The sequence below is a fragment of the Camelus dromedarius genome, chromosome 2, assembly GCF_036321535.1.
Source record: "Camelus dromedarius isolate mCamDro1 chromosome 2, mCamDro1.pat, whole genome shotgun sequence".
NCBI classification, from domain to species: Eukaryota; Metazoa; Chordata; class Mammalia; order Artiodactyla; family Camelidae; genus Camelus; species Camelus dromedarius.
Genome location: NC_087437.1, coordinates 72,580,164 through 72,593,138, shown reverse-complemented (window position 1 = coordinate 72,593,138; position 12,975 = coordinate 72,580,164). Strand labels below are relative to the sequence as shown.

The following is a 12,975-nucleotide window of genomic DNA, read 5'->3' as shown; positions in this document are numbered from 1 at the left end:
AAAGTGAAGAGCTATGTTAATAGATTGGATCAATATCACAAAGATGTCAATTTTCTCTAAATAGATGTACAGGCTTACTGGAATCCCATCAGAAATTTCAGGAGGTTATGAGTAGAAACTGACAAGATGACTCTAAAATTTATTTGAAAATACAAAATGCCAAAACTAGTCAAAATAATCTTGAACAAAGAATAAACACCAAAGCTGGAAGATATACACAGTGAGATATGAAGATTTATTATTAAATTTCAGTATAAGACAGTATGATATACATTGAAAAAGTTTCAATGATAGATAAGTAGAAGAATGAAACAAAAAGAGTCCAGAAACTCATCAGCATATACACAGTCAGTTTATGACAATGGCTCCACTGTGGTGTAAGGGGGGTAGGATGGCCTTTTCTATTCTCCCTTATGGAGAGGGTGTGGAGAAAAAGGAACCCTCCTACACTGTTGATGAGAATGTAGATTGTTGCAGCCACTATGGAGAATAGTATGGAGATTCATTAAAACACTAAAAATAGAGTTACCACATGATCCAGCAATCCCACTCCGGGGCATATATCCAGAGAAAACTCCAATTCGAAAAGATACATGCACCCCAATGTTCATAGCAGCACTATTTACAATAGCCAAGATATGGAAGCAACCTAAATGTCCATCGACAATGAATGGATAAAGAAGATGTATATATACAATGGAATACTACTCAGACATAAAAAAGAATGAAATAATGCCATTTGCAACAACATGGATGGACCTAGAGATTATCATATTAAGTTAGAGAAAGATAAACATCATATGATATCACTTATATATGGAATCTAAGAAAAAAATGATACAAATGGACTTATTTACACAACAGAAATAGACTAACAGACATAGAAAACAACCTTATGGTTACCCAAAGGGAAAGTAAGAGGGGGGGGAAGGAATAAATTAGGATCTTGGGATTGACACATACACACTACTATATATAAAATAAGATAAACAACCAGTTCCCAGGCTATATAGTTCCTGTATAGCCTAGGAACTATATTCACTATCTTGCAATGTATAATGGAAAAGAATATGAAATACATATACATATATATATATATAGTGCTGAATCAATCTTTGCTGTACACCTGAAACTAACAGATTGTAAATCAACAATACTTCAATTTAAAAAAATCAAAGTTGATCATATTATACATATTGTTTTATAAATTACTTCTTCCCTACTAACGATATATCTTGGTGAATTTTTTTGTGTCAGTACATACAGATTTTTCTTATGTAATACTATTTTGTACATAATGTTCATTTGTGTGGATTATCACAATTTACATAATCATTCCAATTTGATGGTCATACTAGGTCGTTCCTAGTATATGTTCGAACATATATCTTTGTTTACATTTGAATATTTACACATTTATACATGTGTAATTGCTGGTTTTAAAGGTATGTATTTTAAAAATTATCATTTGTTAAATTGCCCTCCAGAATCACTGTATTCATTTGCATTTTTTTCTGCCATATTTAAGTCTGACACTTTCTCATTACCTCATTACCATTGAACATTGTCAGTTTTTTCTATTATTGCTAATTTCATGGACAAAATATAGCATTTGTTAATACTTTAGTTTCTTTATCTTTGGTTACTAGAAATATTAAATATCTTTTCAATCACATTGGCAAATTTTCTTCTCACATCGTGAAATGCCTGTTTTGTATTCTTTTCTCATTTTCTATAGCATTCTTTGTCCTTTTCTCATCGTTTTGTGAGAACTTTTTAGGTATTATTGCTATCACTACTGTGTAATTTTTGTTGCAAATACCTTCAAAGCTGTGCCTTGCTTCTTAACTTGTTTGTAATATATTTCAACATATAAGGTTTTAAATTGTATTCAGTAGTATCTACTAATCTTTCCTCTGTTGGTATCTGGGTTTTGTGAATGGTTTACCGAAACTTTTCACACATCAGGAATGCAAAGATATTCTTTATATTTGATTATGATATTTGCATAATTTTTCATGTTTAAATCTGGAAGATTTTCCTTCTCTATGTGTTGTGAGATACGACCCCAAAGTTGTTTTTTTCCATATGAATCTTGAATGTCTCAGCATCACTTATTGAATTATCTATAGCTTTTCCTAATTTGCAATACCACCTTACTGTATACTGGATCACTATGTATATTTAGGTCTGCTACTGAACTTGTCTGTGCCATTTACGTATTATTTTCTAATTCTATTTAATTCCACATTATTTGATTATTATGGATTTATAGCATGTTTTACTATCTAGTAGGGTAACTACTGCTCACTGTTTCTTTTTCCCATTTCTTCACTTCTGATAAAATACACAAAATACAAAATTTACTATCTTAACCATATTTAAGTGTACAGTTCACTGGTATTAAGTACATTCATATTGTACAACCATCAGCACTATTCATTTTCAGAACTCTTTTTATCTTGCAAAACTGAAATTCCTCACCCATTAAACAATAATTCCCCATTCTCTGCACCCCCCCACCCCCAGCTTCTGGAAATCACCATCTACTTCCTATCTTTAAGATTTTGACTGCTCTAAGTACCTCATATAAATGGGATCGTACAGTATTTACCTTTTCATAACTGTCTTATTTCACTTAGCAGAATGTTCTCAAGGTTCATCCATGTTTTAAGTATATGTCAGATTTTTTTCTGCCTTTTTAAGGTTGAATAATATTCCATTGGAAGCCCATACCACATTTTGCTTATCCATTCATCCATCGATGGACACTTGTATTGCTTTCTTGTTTTAGCTATTGTGAACAATGCTGCTATGAATATGGTGTACAAATTTCTCTTTGAGAGCCTTCTTTCTATTTTTTAATATATATTCTCAGAAGTGGAATTACCAGATCTTATGGTAATTCTATTTTTAATTTTTGAGGAAGCACCACACTGTGTTCCACAGTGGCTATACCACTTTTCATTCCCACCAGCGTAAGGTTTTTTAGTTTTATTTTTGTTTTGGGGGAATTGCCATCCTAATTGGTATGAAGATGATATCTCATTGTAGTTTTGATTTATGTTTCCTTCATGACTAGTGATGTTAAGTATCTTTTCATGTGCTTATCTGTCAAAGTGTTCTTTGGAGAAATATCTATTCATGTTCTTTGCCCACTTTTAAATTAAGTTGTTTGGTTTTTGTTATTGAGTTTTAAGAGTTCTCTATGCATTCTGGATATTAATTATTTATCAGATATGTAATTTGCAACTATTTTCTTTCATTGTGTAGGTTGCCTTTTATTCTGTTGATACTGTCTTCTGATGCACAAGAAGTGAATCATGTGCATTTAAAATGTTTAAAAATTTTCATGATATGCAATTTGTCTATTATTTTCTCTTGTTGTCTGTGCCTTTGGTGTCATTTCTGAGAAATCATTGCCAAATTCAATGTCATGAAGATATGCCCTATTTTTACTCCTATGAGTTTTAAAATTTTAGGGGTTACATTTAGATGATGTATTCATTTTAAATTAATTTTTGTATATGGTGTTAGGTAAGGATCCAACTATATTCCTTTGTACGTAGATATCCAATTTTTTCCATAAACAGCATATAGTTGAATAATATTTTTATCACTTCTGCTACTCTTTGTGTTTTGTTTGGAGAGTTTAATTTATTTACATTTAATTACTGATAAGACAAAATTACTTCTGTCATCTTACTATTTTTTTCTGTAAGACTTATAGCTTTTTTGTCCCTCATTTTCTGCATTACTGTCATCTTTTGTATTTTGTTGATTTTTTGTAGTGAAACATTTAAATTTCCTTCCTCATTTATTTTTATGTACACTCTTTAGTTATTTTCTTTTTGGTTACCATGAGGATTACATTTGACATCCTAGAATATAACACTTTAATTTGAATTTATACCAATCTAACTTCCGTAACTTAGAAAACTCTGCTCCTTTAACAGCTCCATCGTCATCCCTTGTAGTTGATATCATAAAATTATATTTTTATATGTTGTCTGTCTAAAACATAAACTAATAAATTTTAAAATCCATTCATCTCTTAAATTATGTAGAAAACAAAATATGGAGTTATAAGCCAAAGCTATAAGAATTCTAGGTTTTAGACTAATAATTACTTTAAAAATGTATTTGTCTCTCAAATTATGTAGAAAACAAAAAGTGGAATCATACATCATTATTACAGTAATACTAGCTTTAATAATTGCCCATGTGTTTACCTTTACAGAAATTTTTATTTCTTCATATAGATTTTATTAATGTCTAGTGTCCTTTCATTTCAATCTGCAGGATGCTTTTTTATCATCTTTCAGGGCAGGTCTAGTGGTTATGAATCTCTCAGCTTTTTTAAAATCTGAGAATGTCTTAATTTATCCCTCACTTCTACAGGACAGCTTTCCTGAATATATGATATTTGGTTGATTTTTTTATTTCTTTTAGCACTTTGAATACATCAACCCACTTCCTTCTGGTCTCCAAAGTTTCTGATGAGAAATTTCTGATAATCTTATTGAGGATCCCTTGCATGTAATGCATTGCTCTTCTCTTGCTGATTTCAAAATTCTCTCTTTGTCTTTTGGCAGTTTGATTAGAATGTGTCTTTGTGTGGATCTCTTTCAGTTCACCCTACTTGAAATTCATTGAGCTTCTTGAATATTGATATTCATAATTTTCATCAAATTTAGAAAGCTTTCAGGCAAATATTTCTTCAAATATCCTGTTTCTTCCTCTTTCTCTTCTCCTTGCAGAGACATCCACAATGAATATGTTGGTCCTCTTGATGATATCCCATAGGTCCCTTAGATTCTGTTCACTTTTCCTTAATTATTTTCTTTTTGTTTCTCAGATACTGTAATTTCCATGGTTTTGTTTTAAAGGTGACTGATTCTTTCTTCTGCCTGCTCAAGTATACCTTTTAGTTCTAGCCACACAGTGCTATATATACTTTATATTAGGTTCATACTTAAGGATTTAATGTTTTTAAATGATACGGTGAATATAATATTTTTCCACATTTTCTTCCATTAGGGAAGAATTTTGAATGTTGATCTTATTGCTGGATATCCCATTGAATTATCTTATTGGTCCTATATTACTAATTTTAAGTTAATTCCCTAGGATTTTAGATTAAACAATCAACAAGTAATAATAGTTTTCCCCCTTTTCCAAAATTTCCATCTCTCAAGTTCCTTTTTCTTCCCCTTCTTGATCTGGCTAAGACCTACAGCACAGCATTCAATACTTGGAATGACACTGTTTATTCTTCTTTTGTTTCTAACATTAATGAAAATACTTCTAAATGTTCTGTCATCTAATACAAAGTTTGCTTCAGATTTTTACTAGATATTCTTTATCCAGTTAAGATTGTCACTTCTTTTATTATCCTCTGAACATTATGAATGAGAATTGAATTTTATCAAGTGATTTTTCTTCTTTAGTTGCTTAATGAGTGAGTTATATAGCTATTTTGGGAGATAAAACCTCCTTAGTCATAGTGTATTATGCTCTCAATATTCTGCCAGATTCAATTAGCTACTATTATGTTAAGAAGTTTTATATATGTATTCACAAGTACAATAGCTTAATGTTTTTTCTTATGCTATTCCGAATTTGTACTTACAGGGTGAGTTGGGTTGTTCTCTATTTTTTCACATTTAAATAACTTAGAGAAAGGAAATATAACTGATTCTTACCCTATAGTTGAGTGTTCTTATAAATCATGGTTTCTATGCCACAGGCAATTCCCACAAACATACTGATATCCAGTGTAGCCTAGGATGAGGAATAGTTTCATTATATCTTTAACCTGGGTGCAGAGCATAGAAAGAGGTGGTCCCTTACTGCGGCAGGAAAGGAAAGGGAAGTTGACCACTGGATCTGCAGGAAGGAAACTCTCTTTGGTGAGTGATTTCTTTAGACAGTTATTTTAAGTTAGATGTTTATATCTGAAGGATGGCCTATATTGGGAAGAGCCAAAAGCAGGTTTGAAGATCATACTTGACTATATCAAGTAAGTATATTTGCTTTGAAAATATTCTACCTTACCTTATTAATTTCAGAACCTTCAATTTTATGAAGAATTCCTTTTAACCTGAAGACTTTAATAATTTCTCTGGCCAAATTGAGCATGACGTTAATCTCTTCCTTTGTTTTCATAGTGACAGCGATTTCTGGGTGATCGTATTCTAAGTAGCCTAAATAAACCCAAAATATTTTCAGTTGAAATAAGGATATTGTTTAAATATTTCATGTGAACAATAAGCTAATATTTCTGCTCAAATTCATAGAATACAACCTTCATCACCGGGAAATGTATCTCTCCCTGAAGAGACTGCTATAGTCAATCAAAGTTTACCAGTAGTTGCAGAGCTCTGCCTGACATTTTCTTGTCAGCAGCCCATACTTGTTTCTAAGCCCATGAAGAAGCACAGATAGCTGCGGTCCTGGGATTAACAATTACACTAATGCACTTGCCCTGGACACCAAGAGGCTCTTCAGGGCTCTAGGTCTGGAGACCATGACCCACTTTTCTGTTCTGTTTGAACCAGGATTTCTGACTACAGTTTGTGTCCTTAGATATGGCTTCTGATCAAGTTCTGTCACTCAGCCTGGGTCCTTTCCACCCACCCTGCTTGGGCATCCAGATGACTTATCCATCTATCTTCTTCGGCCTGTCTGATGTAGATCTCTGGATGCTCATCAGAGTTTCATCCACTTAAATTCCACATTTGGCCTTTTTCTTGGTCATGACCTCTTGTTTGGTTTTCTTCTTGGTCATGACTTCTTGTCTGGCTTTTTCTGGTAATGACCTATTGTCTACCCAGCATGACTCACAAAATAGGCTGTCGTCATGTTTGGGCATCGAGCCTCCTAGCAGTCATACCAGTGATCTGTTAGACTGTTCTGATTTCAACTCATTTTAAAGCCTAAATCCCCAGTTGGCAACTCTGTGGCAAAAGGAGGAAAAAATAACTTCTTTCCTTGTGTGGCTCCGGAAGGTATGTGTACCTCTGGTTTGAAAGAAATTAGAATTTATAAGATGATACTACCATGCATAATTGTGACATGCTAATGTGTTTTCTTTAAGCAGAAATTAACAGTCCTTCACTGTGGTATAGGACAGAGAAAACAAATGTGAAGAGGTAGTATTTCACTGTTCCTAGCCAGCTAAAAATATGATCATGTTGATTGTTGAATTTATCCACTTTATTACTGATAGTTGGTAGGCTTCCTCAAAGATCAGTTAGTTTAGTTGTCAAAACCATTGCCTCTCTGAAGTAGTAATGCTAAGAGATGGTCATGCTGGATCTTTAGGGTGAGAGGTACCTACCCAGTTCTTTCATAGCACGTCCCGTGTTCTTCGTTACCCTCCTTAATAACATCTACAAAACAAAAGAAATGTTATCCCCGTTGGAAAGTAAATGTTACAAAAATATCTTTACATTTGCAACTGATGAATTTTTAACATAAATTAATAACTTTATAGAGAAATATGATGGAGATCATTTCAGGAATTAGAATTGAATTTTGTGCTGTGAATTTTATTTTACGCCAGCAAGCATGGTGGAGAGGGTAAGAAGTGGCATTACCCGGACCAATTTTGAGAAGCCTAAAGATGAGTCATATCTTTTTTCTTAAAGTAGCTTCCTTTAAGATACTATTGATTCTGAAAAATGCAGGCATGCTAGGTACTTTCCCATTTGACTTCTGACAGCCTTCAAATTTGGGAAATAGGGGTGGCATTCAACCTTAAATGAGGTAGTTTTAGCCAAACCATGTGAGAGCAGAAATGAGGACTAAAACCGGCCAACATCTTAGAGATTCAAGCCCTTTTGTATTTTCTACGGTGTATCCTTAAGTTACAGTGCTAAATATGAGTGGTTAGAAAAGGTAACAAAATTCCGGAAAATAGTTTTAAAGTTATAGGCAGTGAAGAAAGAAAAAATACTGCTCTTTGTGTTCTACTACATACTGAATGCTCAATATTTTCAACTACAAAGATTTTGGCATATAACACATAGCATTTAAATGTTCTAAATTACCTTGAAAGGTGATCATTTAATTCCACACAACTGGCAAGCTTGTGGGCACATATCAGTGTTAATCTGCCTCAACAGAGAAAATAAAAAACAAGATCTAGAACTTTAAGGTCCTAGAACCTTCTTTGCTGTTTACTAGCTATGTACGTGACTTTAGACATAATCATTTAACCTCTCTTGGCTTCATTTTTCTCATCTGTGTGAGAGAATTAGACAAGGTTTCCCTCTAAATAAGTTACTGGTTCTTCTTTCCACTTGCCAGATCCCCATCCTTTACTTCTTTTATTCACTATGGAAAAATCAGGGATAGACAGAAATAGAAGGAGCCTTTGGAAATGATGAGTTAGGTCTGTTTGCTCAACCGTGCCATCACTTCTCATCCTCCAGTGTTTCCTATTTAATGCATCTGTAGCCTGACAGATCCTGGAACTTGCATTGAGAAAAGCTGACAACTGCATGTGGGTTTTGTGACAGCTCCACAAGGATCAAAAGGTGTGTTCCAAAACACTCATAACTTGTTAATACAGTACAGACACTGCAGTGAGGAGCCATTTGAGTAATCTAAATGTAGACTATTTTAAGTTTTTACAGAAATTTCTTAGCAAACCAGGAGTCAAAGATCACACCTACACATATAGGCAGAAGACATGATGAGTGAGGGCAACTGAGGGATGGGGTAAATATACACTGTTCTTGGTATTTAAAGTTTTCCTCACCTGTTTAATCTGTTTAGAACTTGCAATCTTATCGATTATGGTCATTATGTCTGCTTCGCCTTGGACATACCCTTTTAGGATAGCATACCTAAAGGACAGCTGATGCCTCATATTTTTGTCTATTACTTGCAGCAACTTTGGTGTCACGAGCTGAAAAAACAGGACTGCCGTTTAACACAGATTGTACAAATTTTAGTTGATTTTATGTTGGTTAGTTTAACTAAGATAGGTAATAATAGGAAATGATACGCTGTCAATGGTAACTATAGTAACTGGTCAGGATTTTTAGTTATTTTATTTCTAGTATCTCTATAACTTCGTGGCTAGAGCAATTTCCTCATAACTGATAATATCAGACTCCTTTGTAAGTTATGATTTATTCTTTACTTATTTGTCTTAGAGAATTGCATGCTATTTGCACCTGGTTCAAATCCTTGAAAAACATGTGATTACTCTTCTGGGCTTAGGTCATAAAATGACTGTCTATGAAGTACTGCCACTTTTACCTGCTAAACCTCCTCCTAACCTTCTCACTAGGTGGTTCATTTGGGTTTGAGCCCACCGCAGCTATACTCCTTATTTGACCCCACCATTAATTTCTAGTTGTTTTTTTGCTAAGTTTTAAGCCTCCAGGTTATCTGTTACCCCTGTACAGTCCCCTAATTTCAGCAGAGTTGGCTCGTCCCTATGTTTTCCTCTCTGTGCTCCACAGTTTCCACATTCATATAGAAAATAAATAACTACCCATTATTCTTGCTATAGAAAGACATATTAGACAATCCAAGCTCATTTTTGATGCTGTGATTCTATAATACTATGAATTCATATAACACAAAATGTGTACTTTTTTGGTTTCTTAATGTATATGAATGTATACTATTTGCTTTATCAATATGAATGGTGTGTACAGTTTGTTTTGTTGATTCTGTCTTTTATTTTTGGTATTCATATGAATAAACATTACTTTTGGGTTAATTTGTACTTACACTAATACAGATTTTTTTTTATGTGCTCTCTACTCAAAGGAAAAGCTGTGATGAATATTTCTGTACTTTCATGTGCTAAATGAATTTCTAATGTAATTTGAATATTCATAATGCTATGAATATTAATTTGTCAAAGAGATCTAAAATTTAAAATTTAAGCATCAGTCCAACAGAAAGTGGAAGCCACAAAACTGGTAAATTGATTTTAGTCCATATTATGTGAAGCTGTCAGGAGAAGTTTGCAACTGCATGAATTTCATAGTTCTTTACCTTCAAAATGCGTAGAATGCGAAGAAATCGAACAATTTTTATAAAAACCACAGTTTGAATCAAATAATAACTAGAGTTAGTAGCATTTGTCTCAATAAGCATTACATCTATGATGCCAACTAATGTAACTGTTAACTCAAATAGGTTCCAGGCATGTAAAAAATACTCCTTCCTCATTGCTGCTACCTGTTGATTTAAAAAGAAATTGCATTACCTTATTTGTTTTTGCTTTTACAACACCACTTTCCATAATAATTAAAACATTGCGAGTTAGCGTTTTCTCTGACCTACCTTCAGACTCCTTTTTTGAAATACTAGTAAGTGGTCATATCAACTTGAAATTTAATTGTTAAAATATTGAAGCATCTCCTCCAATGGAGAAAATATTCAAAATATCTATTCTTTTATGATAGTTCACTCATTCTTTCTTTATTAAAAAAAAAGGTTTTATTGAAAAGCTACTTAACTAAGAGAATAGTAGCTATCAAAGATGACTGTGGATTCTAGCCTGGGAAACCGGGTTTCCAGTGGAATTTTAAAGCAAGAGTAGATTTAGAGACATCAAATTTGTTCTGAATATGCTGTTTGGGATGTTTGCACAGTATTTTGTTGTAGAGATCCAGTCATCAGTGGTCTGTGTGATCTGAGGCTTTAGATAAAATCTGAGCTGGAGCCATGGTTTGAGGAGTCATTAGGCTGTGAATGGTCGTTGGTGGCAGGGAAGTGGCTGAGACAGCATGGCCCACGAGACCTGCTGTTTAATTCACGTCTTTATCTCCTGTCTCCTGTGTGGAGGATATGGAAAAGTCTTCTGATTTAACATCTCTGCAGTCTCCATCCTGACCAACCCATCCCCAGGCTCCTGTCATTAGGAATAATGCTGTTTGTCACACCGTTGCTTCTAACTTTTCCCTTGCTCTTTTCGTCCACCGTGCTGCATACTCACATCCTCGATCTCTACTTTGACTCCTATTCATTATTCAAATTCAACTCAAGCATCTCCTTTCCTTGATCGCCTTCCTTCTCTGACCCTACTATTCTGTGTAAAGAACTGCTTTTTTTTCCCCCATAGCACCCTGTGTATTTCTCTATTATAATACTTAAGATACTAACTTGTAATTTTGATTAATTTGGGTTTTTTTTAGCAGCCTGATTCCCCTACTCACTGTGATTCAGAGAAAGTATAGGAGACAGACACATTTAGGCCAGAAAAGCACATGTGCCATTGTAAGTTAAGAGATTGCCATACTTTGTGGGGTTTTTTCTTGAGGAGGGGTATAATTAGGTTTATTTACTTATTTATTTATTTAATAAAGGTACTGGGGATTGAACCCAGGTCCTTGTGCATGCACACTCTACCACTGAGCTATACCCTCCCCTGCAGCCATAACTTGTTTATAAACCAACTCCTGTGTGTTTAGTGGTAGAGGGTCAGTTCCCTTGAATCTGCTCATATTTGGCAGGGCGGAGGAAATTCAATGTCTAAATTTAGAAAGCAGAAGACCAGGTCCTGGTCTTACTAGGTCCTGCTCAAGGAACAATTTAGCTCCTACAGGTGCTTCATTTCATTCTTATTGAAACAGAGCATAGGCTGTATCATTTTCTTAGGAACGTGAAAAAACTGGTATAATGAGTATGACCTTATCCAGATACCAAGTATTCAGACACATGAAGGAGTTATTTGGAGGTCAGTAGAACACAGCCACAGGAAAAGAAGAGCTTGGTGTAAAAGGCTAGTGTAGGCTTCAAAGGAAGAGGGGTTTGTTGAATATATGGCTGTAAAAGGCTGGTTGGAAGCTCTGGTAATGGAAGTCCGTGGCATTCAGATGCAGAAGAGTCATTACCTTCTTCTGAGAAAGTTTCCAAAGACCCATCACACTAATAGGTTGAGGAGTGTTTGAGGGAAAGTTTGAAAATACAAAAAGGAAAGTTAAAGCATAATTGTATATTAGAAAGAAGACAAAGTTTGAGGGATTGGATCCTAACTCTACTATTCATGAGCTATGTGACTTTAAACAAGTTACACAATTTATCAGAGACTTGGGTCCCGCTCCTGTAAAATGCATGGCATAGTGTCTACATTAAAGGGTTAATTTAATGATTTGAAATGTTGTAATCAAAATGACTGGTACCTTATGGGTGATCATTTATTATTACTGTTATTAACATGATATTTAAAAAGGCACAGTACAAAGGGGCAAAACTCAACTAAAAAGAAAAGATGTTGAAGGATATGATACGTGAAGGCAAGCATGCAAATTGGGCAGCGAAGATGAATGTTGAGTTAAATAGAAGGGAGAGACAGGAACAGGAGTGCACAGCTGGGAGTATCCTCTCAGCTACAGGGTGTAATGGTGTCTCTGCGGTCCTGCTCTGCTGTCTTAAGTGGACCTGACTGAATGGAGCTACGGCTGTGCACAGCTATGATAGCAGCTTAAACCTGGCAAAGCACAAAGACAACAGAGCTAGAAGGATCTTTATCTATCATTTAGGCCAACTTTGACGTTTTATAGAAGAAATTGAGATTGGGAGAAGTTGAGTAACGTGGTAAACAGCTAACAGGTTTGTCAGAGAAAATCGAAACCAGAATCAATTCTGCTGCACCCCAGCTCAGTGCTCTTTCCATGACAGTACATATTATATGATTTTAGGGAACGCTTTACTCTCACCCGCACCCAAGTACTAACTCTAACCCTAACTCCTTAAATTCTTCTTAATTATGTGGCCTCTCCCATGGTCTTTACAAGTAACCTGTAATTTATTACCCACAATGTGATTGAATAGGAATTCATTCCCCTCCCCTTACCAATCATAACTCTGCAGTAGCATTTTAATTTTCCACTAAAGATTTAAGATTCATCTATTTTGTCTACATAAATATAATTCTTCTATTTAAATCTCTGGCTTAAAACATTTTATATTACAACTTGATCTACTATGAAACAATACTAT

The 12,975-nt window shown here is 34.4% G+C and overlaps 1 protein-coding gene across 1 annotated transcript in view; it reads right to left on the bottom strand.

Annotated features, from left to right (window-relative positions):
* SLC9C1 (solute carrier family 9 member C1) overlaps positions 1–12,975 on the bottom strand; it is a 48,788-nt gene that overhangs the window by 11,850 nt on the left and 23,963 nt on the right. The window contains exons 11-14 of the mRNA XM_064495476.1: positions 10,024–10,209; positions 8,768–8,917; positions 7,343–7,394; positions 6,058–6,206 (exon numbers count right to left, since the gene is read on the bottom strand). Of these exons, the coding sequence (XP_064351546.1) occupies positions 6,058–6,206; positions 7,343–7,394; positions 8,768–8,917; positions 10,024–10,209 (537 nt within the window). The remainder of the gene's footprint in view (positions 1–6,057; positions 6,207–7,342; positions 7,395–8,767; positions 8,918–10,023; positions 10,210–12,975) is intronic.